General features: G+C 44.2%; 1 protein-coding gene across 12 annotated transcripts in view; it reads right to left on the reverse strand.

Annotated features, from left to right (window-relative positions):
* Window positions 1-24,241, reverse strand: part of mecom (MDS1 and EVI1 complex locus) — a 152,852-nt gene extending 128,611 nt beyond the window's left edge. For 7 of the 12 annotated variants that reach the window (XM_037776069.1, XM_037776065.1, XM_037776062.1 and 4 more), the window contains exon 1: window positions 23,924-24,241. In XM_037776069.1, coding sequence (XP_037631997.1) covers window positions 23,924-23,960 — 37 coding nt within the window. In that variant the 5' untranslated portion in view covers window positions 23,961-24,241. The remainder of the gene's footprint in view (window positions 1-23,923) is intronic. The other 5 variants (XM_037776061.1, XM_037776067.1, XM_037776060.1 and 2 more) reach the window with 1 other exon arrangement.
* Between the last annotated feature and the right edge of the window lie 231 nt (window positions 24,242-24,472).

A 24,472-nucleotide genomic window follows, 5' to 3' on the forward strand; every position in this document is an offset into this window, starting at 1 on the left:
CCCCCTAGTGGAAATGTTTCAACTAGTTCTCCATCTTTCACATCCAAAAGACGGGAGATTTACACAAATTTAAGCTACTTTTTCTAATCAAAGACTTGTATTTCAAATGTGTTCTTTAGTTTTAGCACATCAGAAAGTTGATAGAAAACGAAAATAAATGACTGTTTTGTTTACAATCTTTTCTCTCTAAATTAACTGTCCTGACATGTTGTAGAATATCTTATGCAGGATAATAAATGAATCCCTCAGATATTCATTCTACAATGCGTTCCCTTTATATTACATGGGCGAGAGCCTCTGGGAAGACATTACCTTTGTACAGGAGCTCTCGCTACATGAAATGACAAATCGACAACAGCATCGGCTCTCAGGAGCCGGCTGTGTGTATTATGCTACTCTGGTTGGAACATGCAGCGCCTCTGAAATCTCACAACCAGATTTATCTTATTTTCCCAACTTATTTTCATATCTATTTCCTTTTTCTTTGTGAATTAGGCGGTAAATAAAGCCGCCGGGCCTTGCGCATAGTGAAATCAGCTGGAATTGCCACATTAAAGAATGCAGGCGAGGTGCAGCCGGAGCCATCCTCCTGGATTTGGGCAAATTCAGCTGATGCAAAACAAGGAATTAATTTGAGGGGAGCGGCTTGCGTGCTGAGCTTGGCGCTGTGACAAAGATGAATGGCATCATTCCAAGCGAATGGTAATTTCACTTTTTGTGACAGTGCTTTAGAGCAAAAGCGACTTGGGACGCACAAAGCATTTGCAATCCCATTGAGGGCCCTTGGTACCTGCCTATCAGACACTGCACATTGTTTACCAATCATCTGATATTGATTGGTTTCAGACTAAAGTTTGAAGATGAATTAGAGTGGAGAAGGTTAAGTCCTAACCTTGAAAGATTTAGTGTCTATTCAGCCCGCGTGTAGGACTCTCCTCAGCTCACTCTGAGAATAGAGAACTTTTAAATTCAATAGGGGGTGGGAGACACAAAACGTGTCACATTCACCAAGTGAATCCACTGGAAGAAACGCAGAAGAACACCCAAAAAGCATAATCTTTCTCCCCAGTTGATAGAAATGGTAATTGCATGTGTGGGATAATACTTTGAAGCCAAGGCCTCGGTCGGACAGACCGCCTATTTAGGTTAAAAAAGGGGCAACAAAACAGCTCCTTCTTAACGCTTTTGTTCACTCCTCCACTCTTTTAAATGTTTACTGAAAAAGAACCTTCAAATCCACTCTCCGTCTCCTGCACAATGTGGCACCTATCACTCTTGGGTGCATGGACACATTGTATTGTGTGAATCATTGATATGTAGCGATCATTCCCATGAATCATTTTCTATTTAACATTCAAATTCTCAGGAATCCGATTTTCATCCTCTTGAGCTGAACAAAAACTTTTTTGTGAGATAAAAGGACATTATTTGAATACTGTTATGCAACAGATTGCGTGGAAATACTTGGGAATATCAGCGGCATATAGTCCAAAGGAAACTACTATTTAAATGTAAACCTTTGCTACTTGGTTTTCTGAAGCCACAAACAAATGACAGAGCACCACAGGACACCCGGAGCTTCCATTTTAACATGCTGCACAAGTGATGTTCCTACAATTTGACATTCATATTTAGACATTTTGACAGAGCCAAGAGGATGCTTGGTACCAGCATTGGGTCCCTTCAGCTTGTCGGGATGTACCATCTCCCAGCGTGAGGTCGGAGCTCTAAATGGACCACTGGGCCACCCGTCACAGCTGGGCCACACCACTTAACATCCCCCTCCCACCCCCTCCAGCCGACAAGCCCTCTGGTCTACTCCGAGGCTCTCCAGCCCACTCGACCTCCCGACACGGCGCAGAATAGGCGCAGGCAGCGCTAACCCCACAAGGTGCCCAGGTCAGAGATCGCATTAAGAGAGTGCATGCGTGGCTCGTGGTCTGACGGGGGGGAGAAGAGAGAGAGCAAACACCATTCCTGTGCTCATAAAGTGAATCATTCTGTCATGTTTTAAACATCCCTTTACCAACACAGACAGCGCTAAAGGAAAAAGGCTGCTCAGGCCAAACAAAGCCATATTTGGAAAGGTGATAAAAAGAAAGAGGAAGAGTAAGAACCCTGTGTCATGTACAGATTCTGAACACATTTCAAGAAATTTTCTGTTTTCAAACACACTCCTACATACTTGCGTATGCCGGCAGCCCAGCTGTGTTTCTGCTTGTGTCAATGAAGTAGCACTACTGCAGACAGGAAGTGGACAGAGCTTATGGGTTAGAGGGGGTTCACTGAGGATGCAGGTGTGTCCGTCGTGACACGGAGACAGACGAGCAGAGCCGCAGAGGGCAAACAGAACAGGACAGCGGGGCTCGAGGTCTGATGGCTTCTGTAAATCATCCAGAAACTAATATGTGGACCCACTGGGGGAAACCCACGCGTGCCACGCCGCAGCGGTGGCAGAGATCACGGCAGATGTTCCATAACTCAACAAGTGGTGGCGCAAGGGTTCATTGAGCAGAATCAGATAGAGAGGGCCGTAAGGTAGAAAGCTTTAAAGAAACTGTCATTCCAATAAGAAGAAGCCTCTTCTCTATGTTGTTTAATACTTATAAATAATGCATGACTTGACCTCATGCAAAAACACAGATTTTCTTACTTAAAATTTTGTTAATAAGTCACTTTTTCATGTGGTGGTTTATGTCTTTGGCACACTTTTATTCCAGGTTTAATCGAACAACTGTACTCATACAGGAGGTTACATGATGTAATTGTACATATTATACATGCTGACCAAGGAACCTACAGTTTTTCCTATACAGGCTATGATAATGTAAGCACACAAACACACACACATCCACACACACATGGCCTCGGGGCTTAGCTAACCCTCCCAGCCTGGCTGGCCCTCAGCCCTGAATGCGAGCAGCACTTAAACTTTCCCCTTTTCAAACAGCAGAGCACAAAGAGAGGACCACATCAGTGGCCTGCTGATCATCCCCACAGACGGCTGAGCGCGGACAACAGGCAGGTCCCTGGGCACGTCCCCACATAATGTCCCCGTGTCCCCCCATCACGCCGGCAATGGGTTCAGGCCCGTATGCCGCGTATTCGGCGCTCCCCTCTCATGTGAGACTAGATAAATGACAATTCTTTCGAGAGAGGCAGTTAGTGGGAGCGGGAGCGGTTGGGGCGAGGGCTGCAGCTGTCCCACTGGCCATGTCCACCCCCTGAATCCCCTAACCACCCACCACCACCACCACCACCAGCCCCCCAGCAGCAGGTTTCTCCCTACAGAGGAAAAAAAAAAAAAAACACGCTTCATTACGTCCTCTCTCCCCAGAGCAGCTAGGGGCCTTTCAGTGCAGATAAGCCTCTTAGACATGAAGTAGCGCTCAGAGCAGCGTTTGAGTGACAGCAGGAAGGTTTAGCCATTCAGTGGACAATGCTCACATTCTCTGGCTTTAATCTAGGAGGCGGACAATGATCTGTTTTTTAAGGCCTCATCTCCTCTGCTTTTCCCACAGCAGCGATGACTGGCACAGGGAAGAGAAAAAGAGACAGAGCGGGCCGAGGGCCGGCCGGGAGAGCACGCCGCTATCTCCCAAGGCCTCATGTTTCCTTGACAGTCCAGACTGAGGTGGGACAAGAGGGAGCGAGGCGGGAGGGGGGGCGGGAGCAAAGTCGACGGAAGGCAAAGCGCATCAATCACACACATATGCACGGGCACAAACAATCACTCTGTGATGGTTGAGTGCGTCTGTGTGACAGACAGGCAGGTGAGAGGCCTGGTGGTGACGTGGCTTAGTGTAGAGCTTTGTCATTCTTATCTGCTCTGACCACTGACATCCATCCCTCCTCGGCCATTGTGTGCGTTTCTATGATGTATTTATACAAACGCTAATGCACTGGGGCAACTGGGGGAAAAGAAAGCTAGACAGTGTGAAAAGGTATCCAAACAAAATCATTTGTTTTGATTTCATGATACAATGTAACCTCTGCGACCTTCTGGAGCGGAGTGTACTTTGAAGGACACAAAGCATCATATAATGTCAACCTTTAGAGAAATTGAGAACTAATTCTGAATTATATGTGAATACAAGGATAATTAAAGGAGCATTGTGTAACATTTAGTTGGATCTAGAAGCAGAAATGGAATATAATATTCATAACTACGTTTTCATTAGTGTATAATCACCTGAAACTAAGAATCGTTGTGTTTTCGTTAGCTTAGAATGAGCCCTTCATATCTACATAGGGAGCGGGTCCTCTTCACAGAGTCCACCACTTTCTCTAGAGAGAGCCTTTCACGTTTTTACGTTACCTGAAAACCACCATACAGTAGTTCTCCGACACGCTTGTAAAACTGCGGTAACGTGAGCCACAAAGAGCAAAACCGCGGTACCGCCAGCCACCATCTGACTTCCGTTCCTCCTAAAGTAGTGTTGTTATCGTAAGGATGGCCTCTGAGCGAGGCGAACGGCTTTACCACGGTTTTGCACTCTGCGGCTCACGTTACTCCAGTCTTGGAAAGGGAGGAGAGAGCGGAGGGGTACTGTACATGTTGGTTGCAATCTGCAACCACATCACTAGATGCTGCCAAATCCTACACACTGTACCTTTAAATGACTCATTTGGTAAGTTTAGTGTGATTCATGTCAGTTGGCAAGGCCTCACCAGACAGATCCACACATACCGTGTTAAGCTAGATTAATGTTTTTACCACAGGCTTTATAAATTGATCCTAGATAGATTTAGAAGAGAATTTAGCGACACATGCTTTATTATCCAGGAGGTGTCTACATTTATCGCTTGATTTTCTAATGTTTTATCTGATCTGTCCGAGGAAGTGAATGAGTAAGTGCATTTCCAGGGCCAACATGAGCAAACAACACAAGTAGGGACTACACGGTGTCAATTTGCCAAAGAGCTCGCTGGATTATTTTAGAATCACCTCACACTTGAGGTTGGTTTGTTTTGCTCCGTAGAGAGTATAAACATCCACACCTCATCTACAATAAACAGAGTGAGAGAGGAGCTAAGCCGAAGCCATTCAAATAGACATCTGTGTGTCCGTGTGTGTGTGTGTATGTGTGTGTGTGAACAGGAAGCCAACATACGGAAACATGTCCTTCATGAGACATGGCCGTAAAAAACCCTTCAGTGTTTGACTGAAGTGTCAATCACTGGGCTACTTATTACTCTAATTGGATTATTACTACAGTTTAGCCCTCTGTACGCCTCTCTGTTTCTAAACACGGCCGTGCCAGTAACTCTAGCTGGTAACTGTGCGAAGAAAGAAAATAAAAAAGGAGGAAGAAAAATGAGTCTTAGTAAAAGTGTATGAGCTGCCGAAATAGCATTTGGAAGTATTTTCAACGTACATAAAACACAAACTGCGCTGTATAAATGTTGTAAGTGATGTGGTCACATTTAAAGCTATTTGTTGAGAAATATAAATCACGAGTGCCTCATTTGCTTTAAATGTGTATTTATCAAAGTAAGCTAAATAATAATAATAAGAATTTGACTTTATCAATGTAATATGAACCAACTGACAAAAGAAAGAAGGTGCTGGCTGCAGCGTGTTGAGATGGAGAGTGGCAGCGAGCACATAAAACAGCCGAGAGACATGGATGAACTTTGGCCTCCTCTAACCACCTCCATATTTGCCTGTAAACCCCTCCATTCTGACATCCTAATACTTTCTGTCTCTCTCTTTTATGCACGTTTCTGCTGTTGAATGAAATCTCACTGAGGAACGCATAAAACAGCCCAGTATGGATTTGACATCCATCCATTTTTCACATTACGCAGTGGGACTTTGAGTTGACGTTACAGACCGTCGGGTTAAGGATCTCCAGTCTGAATTCAAGTGAGAACATCACAAAAAAAAATTGAAATACGATTGTCTCCCACGCAGGCTTATAAACTCAAACCTACAAAGACACAAATCCTCAACACCCATCCGACATGTCCTCAGCACCTCACCCTTACTGGCCTCCCCCCCCTCTTTTACAACTTCACTCCCATTAATCTCACACACCTCATCACAATCCCGGCACCTCGACCCCAAAGATCTCATATCCTCCGCACACCTTTACCTCCTTTCTGGGCTCAGCCACAGCTCTGAAATCCCACAACTAATAACTCCCTTGCATGTTCTGTACCGCTGGACTTGTTAACAATTCCACCTGCCACTAACTGTGGCACTTCTCGTAATATAAAAATCAAAGTTTTGTCCTTTTTGAGACACAGAAAGACAGAATTTATTGTCTTTTTCTTACTTATGCCTACTGTTTTATTTCTTTTTTGGTGTCTTCTTATATATTCTCGTTTAATGTAAGGTGAGACACTTGGTGAGTGATCGTGCGTCCTAAATACTAACATGACTTGACAAGGAGATACAGAAAAACACATGTTAACAGCACACGCATACAAGAAACAGACACCGCCTTCTAGGAATTGGCAGATCATCCAGCTGACATTCGGGATAAGAAGAACTGCCTCGGGCCTAAAATGTTAAATGTAAATATAGATAGAAAAGAAGGGAAAGAAAGACACAGTCAAGCAGTGAGATAGACATATCAGAAGACAGACGGACAGAGAGACAGATTGGGCAATTAGACAAACATACAGAGACATATCATTCCATTACACAGAGACTGACATGGCGGCGATTGAGACAATGGGCCCCTTCACTATACTACTGAGTGTTTATGTCCCACGTCAGTCTGCATCACCAGTGTCCCCCTGACTGCTCCCAGCTGACGCCCCAACACACACACACACACACACACACACACACACACACACACACACACACACACACACACACTGCTCTGACCCCCAATGCTGAACATGCACACACACAAACTCCTGCTTTGCTTTCTGTCACATGTCAGCGTATCATGTCCCACGCAGGCACGCAGTCTTAACATTGTATGTGTGTGTGTGTGTGTGTGTGTGAGTGGGCAGAAGAGGATGAATGAATGAATGGGCTTCTGTTGGACTGCTCCTAATGACTTTATTTAGAGATGTTGTGTTTAACGTCAGGAAACACCAGGCATGTATGCCGCCAGCAGCTCAACTCGACCCCTCAAACCCTCCACCTAACCACAGTTTCCCATCTTCTGACTGCGCTGTATTGATCTGGTTTACAGGTATGGAGTGGAGTAGACCCGGCGCAGAAACAGAGATGAAGAGGAGGTCTTTCTGCCTTTCCCTTCTAAACTATCACTCTTCTCTTATTTCCCTCCTAAAGCCACATCAGTCTTCTTCATTATCTTGCTTTTCCTACACCCCTTGTTCCCCCTCTCTTCCTCTCCTCGTTTCCCTCCCCCTGCTTTCTGATACCAGTGCATAAAACACACCAAAAAGTTTTCACTGGAGCTGGGTAATGAGGCAGACCTTTGACCTCTCCTTGATGACTTCCATACCTGTGCATGTGCAAGAATACGTGCGGTTGTGTGTACGTGTGTGTATATGTGTGTGTGTGTGTGTCTGCAGCTGGCGGCTGACAGCGACATGACTAATGAGGGCTCGGGACAGAAATAATAGGTGGGAATTATAACACAAAAAGGGTACGAGCGCAAAAGGAAAAAGGAAGAACGAATGACAGAGCAATGGACAGGAAGAAACAAAGGAAGAAAGAAAGACTGAGATTTAGAGAAGGGTTTAAATAATTAGAAAACTATAGCCCAGGCCACAAAGGGGCCACAGATAGGAAGTTTGTTTCACACACACACACCAACAAATGAAGAAAAAGTTGCATTGAGGACGAGGGTTTCACATACCGACACTGCCTCTGTATGCAAGGCTGAACACAGGTTATGATGGGCTCACCATTGACTCACTGAGGGTTACTTAAAGTCACTGTAGTTCACCTATAGTTACTGTAACCCTGCTATAGGAGATACTGGTGTAAACATTTCCCTGTTGTACAGATTCTTGAAAATCATTTAATTTGAATGCTTAGAAGTTGGCTACCTTTGTTTCTCAAGCTTGGAAAAAACTTCAGGATATTTGTTTAGCATTATTGGAAATGTATGTTACTACTTTGGTTTTAGACCCGCCTGTCCACCAGAAGATAGTACAAGTGTCACGTTTTGCCTTGCTGAGGTGTGAATATTATACACCTGTATTAACGTCTAGTACCAGCAGAGGGCAACAAAACCACTCACTTAACTTTAGGCGACAAAACCACTTAGGAAAAACATCATGGTTGGCCTTAAAGGAACAGTGTGTTGGATCGGGCGGTAGATGCAGATTACATCGGGTTGCAGATTACAACTTCTCCCGTGTGTCAAGCGTGTAGGATTTCTATGCTCGCTAACGCGAAAACACGAATGGCCCACTCTAAAGCCAGTTGTTGTAAGAGTAGAATGCTTAGAGTGTGTGTGTATGTGGGAAGTGAGTGGTGAAGCAAGAGAGAGAGAGCGGCGGCGACAGCAGTGAGTAACGTTATCAACTCTGGCCCAAGCAGGAATAGTTAACCGTGTTTGGTTTGTCCGTTCTGGGCAACTATTCAAAAAAATGGCAGTGCAACATGGCGGACTCCCTGGAGAGGACCCACTCACTATGTAGATATAAACGGCTCATTCTAAGGCAACGAAAACGCAACAATTCTTATTTTCAGGTGATTACACACTAAAGAAAAGTTATTAATATTATATTCAAGTTATTAGTATTATATTCCATATCTGCCAATAGATCCCCCTAATTGTTACACACTGGCCCTTTAAAATAACTACGTAAACTTAGTACAAAATGTACACAAACAACGTAACATCAGTATGGAAAACATGTCACAAACGTCACCGCAAAACACATGACATCACTAGCGTAGCTTACAAAACAACACTGGTCTCCTGGTTGGAAGTCCTGTGTTTGTTGGACACATCCATCTCCCTTCCCACCCATAAGCGGTCTCTCTTCCCTTTTATTTTACGTCATTACATTGCAGTCAGCACAGACTACATGGTGTGAAAATGACACGCCTAAAGCAAGAACGGCGTTCTTATTACACAACTTTCCGCAAGACCGGGCTGAACCATTTTACATGTTCATCTCCTGTGTAAAAAAGAGCATTGCATCTTCCTCTTTTAATAATATCTAAAGCAACTGTTTAACACATATTATCATACTTGGTCTTGTATGTATGACGTGGTTCAACAATGATGTGTAACATTATAGATGCAATCCACCAGTCAGGTGTGGAATGTCAAACATGGTTTGAATGGGATCTGACAAAGAACCAATCCACATCTGTATAAAATGCAATTTTAGTATTTGCTCTTTTACCTGAAATTATGGTCTGAATGACAAATCTTCAGTGAAAAAAGGAATCACAGAGACGTTTCTCAAGTTAAAGGAAATGAAACCCAAATCTAAGACACTCGATCCTGCAGCGGAAACCAGACTTTGTGGAGTAGCACGACCTGGACAGCACATTTGGGTGTCTGGCAACACCAGCCTACAACTGTCACACTCGGGGTCAAGGGTCATCATGTGTAGACGGAGCAGAACTTCCTAATTATACATGATAAATGTAATCACACACAGGAAGCATTTCTCGCCACAATTTGCTGGCTTAACCTTGTCAGGTGTGCCGAGCTGGTGAGGAAATTGGAGGCGAAAAGGTGTCTGAGCGTCATAACTGAAACATTAGCGTATTTGTTATACTTTACAGCATGTGCATACAAATACAGGTAAGAATTGATAATTCCACACTTCTAGTTTTTTTGTATAGAGCTTTGAGAGCTTGATAAAACAGGAATACTATTAATACGTACCAGAGAAACCAGAGAAAACGTTTCCATCAGGCTGTGTGTTGTGATAATGATCCTATCTGGCCTAGACAGATCTCTTCAGTGAACCCTGTTCTTCTGCTGGATCAGATCAGTGCCCATAATGGCTGACTGCAGCCAGAGGGTCTCGAACAACTGACACAAAACACGGCGCCAAGACAGAAGCGAGACAGATGGACAAATAGACAGATAGACATTCAGACCGACATCCTGTCTCAAACCACAAATAGATACAACAATTAAGTCAGGTCTGGTCATTTTCATTTCACTGACCTTCGCCCCGCACCTCCTACACATGTAAGGAGACAAATTGCTACTGCGGTTGGGTTTGACCAACAACTCCAACTCTGGAGAACATGCGACGTGAAGGCTGAGACAGCGGACATAAATCATACCTGTATTTGATCTGTGGGGCTCTGGGCGGGGACGATGTGACAGCTAGCATGCACTCTATGTCTCTGAACCCTTGAGGGGCTGAAATGGGTCACTTGTTTTGCAGGACCGGCTGTATTTTCAGTGGTGTATCAATCTGGGGACAACTGTGGTGAGTTTTGGATTTAATGTGAGTTTGAACAATCACAAAATAAACCAAGTTTGAGATTTCAAAAGAGTCCAATTGTCTAACGAATGCTGGAAGTAGGAGAGGTGATTCAAACACAGCAAAGCTCTCTTGACAAAAAGACTGTGGCTACAATAATGCAGTTTAACCACTGGCTGGAATGAGTGAAAAGTCACAAAGAAACAGAATCCTGCTTGCCCGATGGATCCCTCTCTTAACAGAAAGCCTTAAATCTCAGTCAAAGAACCATGTTTTCATGGGCTGCCATGTTACCAATGCTGCTTGCTATAGACTCTTTTACAGCTGACATAATCAAAAATATGCGTGCGCATGTTGGAAAAGGAAGTGGTGTCTTGCCCCCCGCCATCCAGACGAGTTCGCAAACTATAAACATTGATTGAAAATGTCCTGTTGTTGCGTGTTCGGTTGTCAGAATCAATATTGCAACAAACAGCGTACTCAAGTTCTGCAGAGTTCCGAAGGGATCACAACGTTTCAGAGCAATAGGAGTTTCGGTTTAATGAGTGACCGTGTTAATTGGTGACTATCAGACGAATGCATCCGTGGTTGCTCGTAGTGACTTCCACACACAAAGATGAGAAGTATTTAAAATGTATTGAAGGCTTTTTACGAAGACACCTATATGTTCTGTTTGTGTTTTCAACAGCTACCGTCTCTACGAGCAACCACAATGCATTCGGCTGTTAATACGGTCACTCGTTAAACCAAAACACCAGCGGCGTCTATGCCTGCAAGCCATTAAACATGTTGACTACCACTGGACTGAGGACACGAACAAAAATCTAGTGACATGTACATTCGTAATCTCTTGCTGGTGTAACGTTACATGCTCGGTTTCTCCACCAAGAACGAGTATATATCTGGCCACTGAACACTGGGCCACTAGCTAATGTCTTTTACTCTCTTTCTAATAGCCCACAGACCTGGAAAGTCAATTTGTTAAGGTTGCATTTGTGATCTTTGGTGTAACGTACGTCACCATTGTTTTTCAAACTGTAAAAGGGTCTATAGTGTTATACAGTACGTTCCATGTCAGAGGTATACAATGTTTTTGTCGTTGGCTGTGAAGCAGTACCACTTTACAAGTCGTATGCACTGCGCACACATACAACAATGCTTGTTCCACAAAACAATTACCCAAATTACACAGCATCATTCTCTGGTGTCCCAGGGGAGATTACTGTTACATCAGGAAGTGCCCTTCAAAGTTTCCACCATTGTAATTGCACGATTTAGATCAAGACTTTGTTTTCTGCCTTTCAGAGCCAGTCTTAAAACCCCCAGAGGTGGCTAGTCTCCAGGCTCACAATTGCATTAACACCCAAAGAGCATTTCATCAGAGGCAGCAGGCCCTCGTGGTCCAGGACACCTGTAATAGAGTTTCCCCTCTCACACACGCAACAACATTTTAACTCCTGTCGTACATGGAAGGTTTACCTGCTCCTGCCTGCATGGAACTACACTGCTACAACTGATCAAATCAGGCCAAACAAATTGCATTTGTTGAGAGAAGGATCAAATGCTAGCGCCCACAAAAAACATATTAGCAGCCTGATCTACACAGAAAACCCTTGGCATAGTATTGGATTAACAAACGCAACATAGAAAAAGAGAAGAGGATGTGTAGAAATCCAAACTGACTCCTTTCCCTTGCTGCTCTGCTTCTCGGCGCATTGAGGAATTACCGTGATCGTATGCAAGTGAGGGAATAGACGGAGGGAAAACACTTACATGCAAAGAGATGTATTGGATTACTGTGAGTTCAGCTACAGTGATGCTTGCATGCCAATCTCAACATTGACGTACATGGTAGGTTAGGATGGATAGATATAATTCATCTTCTAAACTACCCCACCCTTGGATAACAGACGACTTTTTGAAGCCTTTCTCAAGTTCATCTAAAAATGATCTGAACAAATCAACACTTAAGTCCATTATTCTCACTGCGGAATACATGAAAACGATCAAATTCAAACATTTGGTAATGGGAAAGGGGGATATTTTTCCTGTTTGTTATTAAAATAAACAGAGACGGAGATGTCTGGGATGAACTGGTGTGTGAAACTCAGGGGAGATGGAGAGTGAGAGAGTATGTGAAAGAGAGAGACTAAAGGGGCCTGACTGTCTGACAGACAAGCAGGCAGATGGACAGGAACTTGGCATTAGGGAATATGATTCTGCCAGAGAGTAATCCATAAAGACTGGAGGAGGTCAAAGGGCACACTCTCTATAATGACTCATCATCACTCAGTGGTGTCCACGCTGGGATGGCCTCTGTGTGTGTGTGTGTGTGTCTGGGAGAGAGGGCCAGTGGATCTGCTGAGAGATAGTGCAGGATAAACGACCAGTTCTGCTATTCTAGGCCTCTGGGGAGAAAAAGAGAGATCTCACTGTTGTTTTATCAGAGCCCTGGCCAAATACTGTCACCCACAACATCAATTAATCCCCTCATCAACATTTAAAAAAAAAAAAAAAAAAAAAAATGTTTGAGGAAAAACACGGGTGAGAAGGGTGAACGTTCATGAAATATGATAAATGTCGCAAAGCGTATGGAATTCCTTCTGTCAAAAGGGAGACTTGTGTTTGACTACTCGGGGCTGGGTAAACACCGCTGGATGGACTTCGCCATGGCAGCTGTTCCCGTGGTAACGCGGTGGGCAGCGGAGGCGGGGCCACAGGGGAGTTGTGGCGTTTTCATGAACTTGATTTTTTTTTTATTCACAGCCAGTCATTTACTTTTACTACAGCGCGGCCCGGACTGACCACTAAAAGGGCGGCGCAGACTGCCAACACCTTGTATATGGAATTCATAAAACAATGGCTCACACTAAATTCCCCCTGCTGCATTCTCAATCAAGCTGCTATGGCGATGACTGTGTCCGTGTGCAGTTATGTGCGCGCACGTGCAAGGGGCCATATTTTTCAGTTGTGCAGCATCAGATGAATATCTCCATTTCTCGGCGGTTGACAGCCTGTTTGTCATCCACTCCACAACCAAGCGCTGACCTTCAGCAGCATAACTACCTTTATCCTGCCATACCTCTCCTCTCCCCTCCCTTCATCCCTACGTCTCCATCTCCTCTCTCGCCCTCGATCGTTCTCAACCCGACTTCTCCCTCACTTTTTGCACTCTCCCCTTCTACAGCCTTTGTCATTGATCGCTGATGCGATTGGCTGCCTCCGTGCTCAGTAATGACCTGCCCTGGTAACCAGCCGGCTGCTCCGCTCGGCCCCTCGTAGATTGAACTGTCAGATGGCAGCGATTAATGGCTGGGCAGAGAGACACAAGACTCACACCTGCAATGTCCCAGCCTGCGCTGCCCTGCCAATGCGCTGCTGTCCCATCCCCACCTCAGCGGGTAAATGTCCATGTGTATGTGAGTGTCCAAATCTCTTGCAAGGATGGATAAATATTCAAACATGTGTAGGTGCATGTGTTTATGGGTGCATATAAATCTTTGCTACTGCCCCCGAGGGGTATGCACGCATTCTGTGCTGCAGTGGCTGATGGGAAGGTATGGTGAGAGGGTGTGTCAGAGGGGCTGGAGAAAGGAAACGAAAAATGTCAATCAATAAAAATAATGATGAAAATGTAGAGTGTAAAGGTCAAATCTTGCACAAAAGACGAGCAAAACATGAATGCTGATAGAAAAAAAAATACAGAACATAAAATTCACTTAGGACCTTGAAAAGTTGTCAATTCCGCCAAATCAGAAAATAAGCGAACTAACCACAGTTTGCTCCACTGCTTAAATGACAGCATGTAATCATTATGTGTCTGCAGTGCTATACTTTGTTGCCCCCTGCTCTTCTTTATTACTATATTAGTTATGATTGCACCAGTAATCATTCACTTATTCTACTGTTCGCACTTGAGTCGCCCCGCGCAGGAGAATCAGAATAAATGCCTAAAATGCTAACATATGTTATTTCCTCGAAACGGAGATGAGTGGAGTGTTTGGTCTGGTCTCGCTCTGTCTGTCTGTTGAGCCGAGCGCTGCGAGCCCACGCGGCTGTCCCGTGTTGTACTTGGCTGGCCGTCTGCTAACTGTCAGCGCAGTATCTCCTTACACTGATGAATGGGTAGTTTCCAGACCTTTCCCAAAGCTTTCATTCCCTTGTTCCAACGCTTCATCCAGAGGAATGGCCGAGAAAACAAGGGCTCCTCCGCCTGCCCGCCGGCCTTCCCTCAGGGGGAGCGCCAACGCCGAGACGGGCATGGAGGCTAAATTTAAAATGCTCCCTTCAAAAGGGGGGAGAATGAGAGATGGAGAGAGGGAGGGAGATAAAGAACACAAGCAATGTGGTGGGAGAGAAAGAAAGAAAGAAAGTGAAGGAGAAAAGAAAGAGAGACAGAAGATGGAAGGAGCATAATCCTCTGAGCAGTGAACATGTGAATATCAGGCCAGTAGGGGTTTGGCGTGTTGTGTGAAACGGAGATAAAATCGATTAGCTTGTCCACTGACCCAGTGAGCAGCGGGGCCCCCCGTTGCCCCAGTCCTGCCACAGCCCTGACAGAGACGTCCAGGCCCCGGGGCCCTCGAGGGGTCCCTTCTGGACACTGAGGTGAACAAAGTGGTGCCCTCCTGTCAAACTAAAGCCCTCAAGCACCAGCAAAACAACAAACCATGCTACAATGCTTCGTTGCTCTCTGATTCCACAGGAGACAGAAGAGATGTAGTGTGGGCCGCTGAAAGAGGACACTGTGTGGAAGAGCTGCTGCTCAAAAATACAGAACCAAGGTGCATACTTGAAGGAAAATATCGCCAGTTAATTAAGAATTTCAGCCAACTGAAATCAGCTCAGTTTTATGAGAATATGAGCTATTTTAGTTGTTTGAAAACACTTCTCTAACGTCATGTCTCATAAAAGACTAACTGGAAAAACAGCTTATGTTAATAGCAGAAGCTGTTCGCTGTTAGTAGTTATCAAGGTGTGACAAAGGGCTTCACAAGGCAGTAAAAACATGAGTTTATTCCCAACATATACAAGCACAAATATATCAGTGCTTACCCACTTTGATATTTTTTAAAACTCTTGGAGAAACTTCATTTGAGGAGGAATATCTGCTCATTCTAGCATTTCAGAAAACCACCTCCGCCGACATTACCTGTCATAAAAACAGTTGAATTTTTAGAGATGCCAACCATATATGTTGATATAATAATTCCAGAAATGGTCAGGTATTTCTTAGAAAATTCCAAAAGCACTGGCCTGATAAACTCCCACCTGTTGACAGCCCACTGATACCTCTCCCTATCGTTTTATCGCCTTGTTTTCCTCACATGATTTCCTCAGGCAGATCACTGGGTGAGGAGCACCTCTTTGATTCCTGGCTCATTGTAGTGTATCTGACCCCGGAGGTCACCGAGTGGAAAGAAGTGGATGTGTCACCACTGAGCTCTTCTCCGTGTTAGAATAATATTTCTATGGTGCATTTAGGATGCTAACGCTAATCAAAACAGGACATCCTGAGGAGGGCCGCGCACTCTCTTCCCTGGCCCCCGCTCACCGGCCTGCTTCATGTTTTTGTGTTTGCGGAGGAGCGACAATCCCAGGAAGCCGCGAGAAGGGTTCATCAAAGCTCCGAGCGGGGGGCCCCGGCTGCAGGATCGCTGGAATGCGGCGTGGAAAGGAATCTCTACTGTCCTATTGTTCCCTTGTTTCCTCGGTCTCATCACACGCCGGCACGTCCAGTTCACTTACAGGTAAGAAGCGCTAATCAGCCCCTGCATTCCTTTCCACAGCCGCATTCTTTCCTCTGCTGCGACCCTGGCTGACCAACAACACTTGTGCGCACACAGAGAAGGCGCACGGCTTATACAGACAGAGGGGAAGTCATCAAGACAGATCTCTGAGGACAGGGACGTTGTGTTTCCTTTTTCTCAAGACAAGGGATTGGAAGTGGAACAGTGAGATGAACATTGATGATGCATGCTTCACTAATGGTGGAAAGATGATCCACATCCCAAAAATTGGGCCTGGGGACACTAAGAGGTGTCTAAATCCGTCCAGAAAAATTAAGACAATACAATGAGAAAATTTGGTTCTCCTAGTATAAATCATTTTAAATTGTTCTATTTGTTATCAGTGTAAAAAGTTTTACAAACAAACAGGATTACTGTGAGAGCTACCAACCAAAAAATTATATTTTTTAATCTTTAAGACGATCAACCTGTCCCTAACTATCTTGCCTTTAATAATTAATTCCCAGCTTGTCATGACTTTTTGTCTTTGTGTCTCTCACTGTAATAATCACTGTTCCAGCACCGCAACACAGGCGAGACAGCCGCTATCAGATCCAATCAGGTGAACGTGGTGCAGCACAAACTTCATCAGGAAGGCCCCCGGCTTTGATCACATCTCCCACCCTCATCTCTCCCGTCCTGCGGGGGTGAGAGGTCACCGCTTAATGAGCTTCAGCGGTGGAGAGTGGAGGGGTAGGTGGGGGGGGTGCTTGTTGTGGCAGGGATGAAAGGTGTACAGGAATCACACACACATAGCACACAAACACATAAACGTACACACCTGACTGCTCTGTCCTCATTCAGCTACAGATGGGCATGACCCGACGCCCCGTCTCGCCCCCATGTTAATCAGAAATGACTTTCCTCCTCTCCTCTCCTCTCCTCTCCTCTCTGCCCCCCTCCCTCCCTCGCTCGCTCCCTCACTCCTTCCATCCCTCGGGCCAGCCCGCTCCACCCAGGGAGATCCCCGAGCAGTGCTGGAACACACTGTTATCGCCGCATTCACAAGGCGATTGTTGGGTAATTCCTGTTTATAGCTATGTGCTCTCTCCAGCGTGTAAGAGCGAAAAAAAACACACACTGTTCTCTCTTCGTCAACCCTCAGTGACGGTGATTAAAATGAATGTCAACAGGCAAACACTTTAGCATACCTGTACAAAGATATTTACTTTTAATTCAAAAGAACTTTGGTGATATCCAAAATAAGTGAAAAGGTCATTAAAATATGGGGATGAAATTGATAAATACATTTTCTGTACCCACTTATTCCTATATGGGGTTACTGGGTGAGATAGAAGAAATCATACAGCAGGCTGTAAACTGACAAGCAAACATAACATCATGTCTGGAGTGTGGAGCACACAAAGACGATAGCAGCTAGAATAAAGTCATATCAAGCCTCTTGTTTAGTCTTTCTCCTCATAAAAGCACTCAACAATGTAGTAAAGCGACTCGGGGTAGTTAGCTGATGTGAGACATGAGGCCAGAGTGTCGGGCCCTGTTTCTACCACCTGCTTCAGGTAATTGATGGGAGTATAAAATGATTGAGTTTCTTTAATTAGCTAACAGACATCTCTCTTTCTCCAAGCACGCCAAGGAGTGCTAACTTCACAACCGGCCTCATTAATAGCCCGGCGGGCGAAGCGCGCCATCAGCAATCTGTTGACATTATAACTCCTCAGACATCAGAACGACACAAATCAGTTTGATGTCCGGGTAAACTTTTCCACTCAGCAAAAATGCCATTTATCTCGGACCAATTTGTGATGAGAAAATGGCGGACGTGTCACTGCGTTTGACGACTACGACTCCGCGGAGCGCCTTTGTTTTGTGCATACGCACTAAAAAAACTCACACACACATGCTCGCCTCCCCTCCAAACACACACACACACACAAGCACAATCTATAAAAATATGCTTAGCTTGGGACTGCTCTGTTGATAATGACCTCAGCCTTGGCACCGTACTGGGCCAGACCAGACTGCCGACAGACTGGAGGCTTTTGTGTGGACTCCCTATCTCTAACTCCATGACCTTTAGGAGGGGAGGGGGGGGAAGAAAGCAGAAATGCTTTTTTTTATTTAGAAGGGGTAAGGCTCGCTCATTGTTCTGTGTTGGTACGGTTTCCCTGTGGTAAACACACAGCGGTTCCCAGGCTTGACATGTTGCTGCACACACCGCCCTCCCACCCTCCCTCCCTCCCTCCCTGCATCCATCCCTTGGTGTTCCCACACTGCCCTGTCTGGGTCGCTGCACCATATACACCCCCTAACAACAACAACACACACACACAAACATGACCAACCCCACCCATAAGCACAACTCTCGCTTTTTCACCTGCCACCAGGGCCTAGCGTTCAAAAACTTGTCTTGCGTGCTTTAATGCATTATGAAATTCTCCACATAGATGATGGACTGAGATGGAGGAGAGGAAGGGAGTAGAGCTGGAAAAAGAGGGAGCAGAGACGGGTAGAGAAGCGCCTGGGGCAGAGGACGCTGCGTCAGGGGCCCCATGACGAGGCCCTGGAAGTTACCTATAGTTGCTTGGGACAGAGGCCATCCTTCAAGCGGGTGACAAAGGTGCATAAACAAACCACTAACCTCATCAGCTCTCTGTTTACAGCCCTGAGACCCCGAGTCCTGGACGACTCATTAACATCAGAGACCTTGCAAAAGAAAGAGGGAGGAGGGAGAAACGCTTCTCCCCATCGTAGGAGAGGAGGAAAGTGGACGACATGTCAGACAGATGGGGGCGTTGATAGATGAGAGGGGCCTGGGTCGTACTCCTCAACCTGCCCCCCCCCCGCCACCCCAAACTCACCAACACACACACACACAGACAGACGCACACTTGTACCTCAAAACACAACTGATACACCCGCAAAGGCTGCATGTGCGAGCATATGTGTCTGTGATATGCTTCACACCTGGTTTGACAAGCATTTAGCAGCTTTTCCTATTATAAGCATGTCATAAATGTGCACTGTTTTACCCCTCTGTAGACTGATCACATCATTGTTACACATCCACAACTCTGAAGTAGAACACTGTCGCCTTTGTAAAGCTATACTGACAGAAAGCTTTGACACCTATTCACACAATGTGACTTGAAGTTCGAGTGGGCAATACACACACAAACTCTCATCAAAAGCAAACATATGAACTCAAAAAAAGTCTGCAGCAAATTATTAAATCTCACATTAAGGCCTTAAAATAAATGAGAGTCCCTACATTTAACCTGCATCAGGCTAAAGAACGCTTTTGTCCATCAGTCCATCTTGTTGCTAAATAATAATTAATGTGCTGCTGAAGACGTGTAAGTCCAGAGGACAGATGGTGATTTTGTAATAGGTTGTGTATGAATAATTGTGATGTGTTTTTTGTTTTTTTGTCTGATGGGTCTTACTTGTCTGTCTGTCTATGGTAACAGTATGTCTACTGTATGCGTACTTTTTCTCAAACTGAGCTGCCTATGGATGCAAAATGAATTTCAGTGCAAACTGACAATAAAGTTGTATGGTATCGTAATCTTTTTTTTAAAGTTTACCCGATGAAATTGTAAAATGATTTTTTTTTTTTCCCCCTCAAAACAACCCAAATGATTCTTTGATTATTTGTGAATCCTGAAGTACTTCTGGTTTTAAGATAGGCCTCATAGTGACTGATGTATAGGCTATGAATTGATTGAAGTGAATTAATTTGATGCAACTTGATAAAAATAAAAAATATATATTAATATATATTGTTATTTATTTGCATCAGAAAAAAAAAGTTTAACGCTTAACAAAAGCGCAAGAGAAACAGAGAGGAGTATAACCTCTGGCCGTGGGCCCCCAGTGCTTCTTGACCCTGCAGGCCATTACTGAAGGAGATATGGGACATTTGTATACGGAGCTTTGGCACCAAGCGGAGCGCAGGCAAAGAGCGCCGCTCCGGGACAACAAGGGCCGTTTAATGGGCTCTCTATTTCACTATCCTCGCGTCGGCCTCGCTCCCTCTCACCTTTTAAATGGGCCGATCTATTAACCGTTTTAATGAGCTCCGCCAGACAAACGCGAGATGCATGGCCCATTGCACAATGTGAGGAGGAACGACGCACTTCTTCTCAGCAACAGAGGAGAGCAGAGGAGAGGAAAGGAAATGAAATGAGAGGAAATGAGAGGAGAGGAGAGGAGAGGAGAGGAGAGGAGAGGAAAGGAAATGAAATGAGAGGAAATGAGAGAAAATGAGAGGAGAGGAGAGGAAATGAAATGAGAGGAAAGGAGAGGACAGGAGAGGAGAGGAGAGGAGAGGAGGGGAGAGGAAAGGAAATGAAATGAAAGGAGGGGAGAGGAGAGGAGAGGAGAGGAGAGGAAAGGAAAGGAAATGAGATGAAATGAGAGGAGAGGAGAGGAAAGGAAATGAGAGGAAAGGAGAGGACAGGAGAGGAGAGGAGAGGAGGGGAGAGGAAAGGAAATGAAATGAAAGGAGGGGAGAGGAGAAGAGAGGAGAGGAGAGGAAAGGAAAGGAAATGGGAGAGGAGAGGAGGGGAGAGGAAAGGAAATGAGAGGAAAGGAGAGGACAGGAGAGGAGAGGAGAGGAGGGGAGAGGAAAGGAAATGAAATGAAAGGAGGGGAGAGGAGAAGAGAGGAGAGGAGAGGAAAGGAAAGGAAATGAGATGAAATGAGAGGAGAGGAGAGGAAAGGAAATGAGAGGAAAGGAGAGGACAGGAGAGGAGAGGAGAGGAGAGGAGGGGAGAGGAAAGGAAATGAAATGAAAGGAGGGGAGAGGAGAGGAGAGGAGAGGAGATGAGAGAGGATGAGAGGGGATGAGAGTAAACGAAATGAGAGGAGAGGAGAGGAAAGGAAAGGAAAGGAGACACCGAGGCCTCTCTCTCTCTATCTCCCTCTCTCTCTCTCTCTCTCTCTCTCTCTCTGGCACGCAAGCAGAGCTCCTCGCGTGCCAATCACTCGTGCCAATGTGTTTTGCGTCTAAAAAAGTTTGTTATATATATGAGCCACATTTTTTTTTTTGGAGCCCGGGCGGATCAATGAGTGATGACTGACTAAATATTGTGGTAAATGTGAAAAATGATTATCAAGTGTGTGCCATGGGACGCACGCTGGATTTGCACGCTCCATTGCACACTTGTTATAAGCTTCCAAAATCATTTTCATGGAACTTTTTCCTTTTAGATCTTTAGGACACATAGGGCCTACTTTTTTTTTTTTTTTTTTTTAACACTGCGTTAAAAAAAATGTGAATTACATGCTATAGAGGTCTGTAAATCACAATATCACTAGATTATTATGTGAGATTAATCGTCATTGTAATTATTCCTAACAAATTATCAAAGACCTCTAAACACATTATAATCAAGTTTTTTTTTTTTATTGGGACACAAATATGCTAAGTGGACCTTTAATTAGGAGAGTTTGGATCATCAAAGCCCCCCCACCATCGGTCTGTATAGCCCACAATTCACCGCGGGGTGCGGCCTGCCTGCACGCCTTCATGGCTTCATGGCTTCATGGCTCTATACTTAAGTTAGAGAAGCAAAAAAAGCGAGTTTTTGTGGCGCACCGCATTACATCTGGACGCGCGGACTAATCAGTCAACCTCCATCAATCACTCTTCCGTTTACCACCTCTCCATCACCTCCTCTATTACATCCACCCCTCTTTTTTTTTTTTTTTTATCACACGACTGGTACTGCAAGGAGGCCCTGCATACATGCCCCGTTTTAACACGACTTCTCCGGACACACTGAACGCATTTAGCAGCAGAGCTCTTATGAGAGGTCTGGGAATTTAAATATTCACTGTTGACACTGTGCAGACTCTGGCTGGAGGCCAGACTGGAGCTGGTCCTTCTCCTCCAGGGACCCAGAATATCCCCCCCCCTATTCTGACTTGAAGAGGTAGAAATCTTCATCTTCCATCTAGACAATAATAATTGTTAAATACACGAAGAATTATCCCTCCTATAATAAAGAAAATGGATTTAATGGCTTGCACCTATGCAGACAAGTTGGTGATCCTCTCTGTGTGTGTGTCTAATAAAAACTATTCAAAAAAAAAAAAATGTTTTGCACAGTTAAAATCAAGTGTTTTATTTCCTGTTGATGATGATGATGTGTGTGTGTGTGTGTGTGTGTGTGTGTGTGTGCACCTATTATTTCCTTATCCATGTCATCATATTTTCTAAATATTCGATATAGAATCACAATAGTTCTATATAGGGATGTTTATTAAACTTCTGCAATATAGCCTCTATTGTACCTTTACTCCTGTGAAGTAAAACCAAAATAAATAACAAGTTTTTTCTTAACTGACCACATGTAATAACTTCTCCATTAACCTTCATGCTGCTTATTGGCGTCAACTGTCCAAATCATTTTAGACACATGTTGCAGCTGCTAAACCAAGTTTTTAAGTTTGTTTATTCGTCATATGCACAAGTACAGCAAGCAGTCGTTGTCAGCGAAAATCTTGGGTCTCAGGTACCTTTACCTTCCAATAATTGGTAAATAATAAAATTGTGTGTATATATATGAAATATATTGTTTTATTTTGTTTATTTAGCTGTATGCAAAACGGGGTGTAAACACAGGTCACTGAACTGACTGAAACTCTCATGAAAATCCTCTAAAATGTCTGCAAACACTAGAATATTGCAGGCCTGCTGGGGCCATTACACTGTTGTTGCCTTTCTGGTTTTTGCAAAAAAAAAAAAAAAGATCTGCAACACAATTCTAGATTAATGGAGTGCGTTTGTTACAATGAGAAGACAATTAAAAGTCAGCGTTCAAAAACTCAAATAAAAGGCAACACAGCAGCACAGAAATTTACGCAAAAAACACTAATGAAAAATATAATAATGTAGACTATAGAGCCTGATTGACACATCAGCTTTAGAAAAAAAATAATAATACAATTCTTGATAATTTATTGTAGCAAAAATCGATGCATGAATAGCCATATCAATCACCTCCTTGCAAGTTGATTAGGGTCCAAGTAATTAAATCGATTTAATGACAAGAGTTGATATTACACTTAATTTAAATCATTGAATATATTTTTTTTAATTTTATCCTATAAATGAATTTTGTTAGCAGAGTATAAGAAGCCTGTGCCTCGTGCAGTAAATCAAATTACATGGAGTGTATAAAACTATAACACGCGTGCATCAAAAGAATTAAAACATCAAAGTATGATTTTTTTTTTTGAAGAGTGCCATATCATTTAACACACGTTAATTAAGCTCGGAATGAACTGCGTGACTCACAAACACAAAGAGTTACAAACAAGAACATTCACCATGTCTGTTCTAAATCCTCCTTTTTCTCCTGATTTCTCTCCATCAACCTGCCTTTTTTTTCTCCAAAGTTGCAAACTCTCCCCCGCAAACTGAAGATGAACCAGCAGCCCACAGAAGCAGCAGCAGCAGCAGTGTGCAAGCGATTGCAAATACAAGAGCCGATGCATGCAGGGATTTTTAAGCTACAATACACACTAACATTACACTACAGCGCCCACTACATGCAACGAGGCGATTCCAAATAGAGTGGAGCTCTGCGCAAAGTTCCTCCATCGCTGCAGAAACTTTAAACTTTTACGCACTTCTCCTTGACAGCATTTCACTCTTTTTCTTCGCGACTTCTTAACGGATGAAAGTGAGGACTCTGCTTTTCTGAAATCATCCCAGAAACTCTTGATAAACGCAGTGATAACAGCGACAGCCTATAAGGTATATATATATATAAGATGGCATGTTTGAAAAGGAGAAATAAAGAAAGGGATGTTGCACCTACTCGTGGCCAGTTTCCGTGCCCTGCCTTTGGACCTCATGGTGCCAGTCTCTCGGCGTGGGTTTGTTTGGAAATTTCTCTTTTTTTTCTCCTCCTTTTTGTTTTTTCTCTCTTGTGTCCTTTTTCTCGGGGTTTTTCTCAATCCACAAAAACGCGCTATCTCTCCAGCATTGTCAGTCTGTGGACACCTTCGCACATGCGCACAGCTGCACACCACCGAGATCTGCCGGTGCAAGCAAGTGCCAAGGAAGGAAAAAAAGTTTGGGGACGATTTATCACTTTGATTATATTTTATAACAGTGATCTATCTGGTTCAAAGATGCGCATGTGAATCGGTGGACATCTCCTTTCTCGTGTCAGAGTTTTTGCAAAACGATCAGTGAGAGAGAGGAGAAAGCACGGGGGCACACTGCAAAAAATGACGAACGTTGTTTTGGAAAGCCTTACAATTTAAGTAGTGTTGTTTATTTAACACGTGAGAGGAACTTTCTGATATGAGATGCATCCTGAGCAGTTTGGACTTATTTCCATTTATTTCTTCACTTCTTCTAT

Source organism: Sebastes umbrosus, chromosome 7, assembly GCF_015220745.1.
Source record: "Sebastes umbrosus isolate fSebUmb1 chromosome 7, fSebUmb1.pri, whole genome shotgun sequence".
In the NCBI taxonomy this organism is placed as follows: domain Eukaryota; kingdom Metazoa; phylum Chordata; class Actinopteri; order Perciformes; family Sebastidae; genus Sebastes; species Sebastes umbrosus.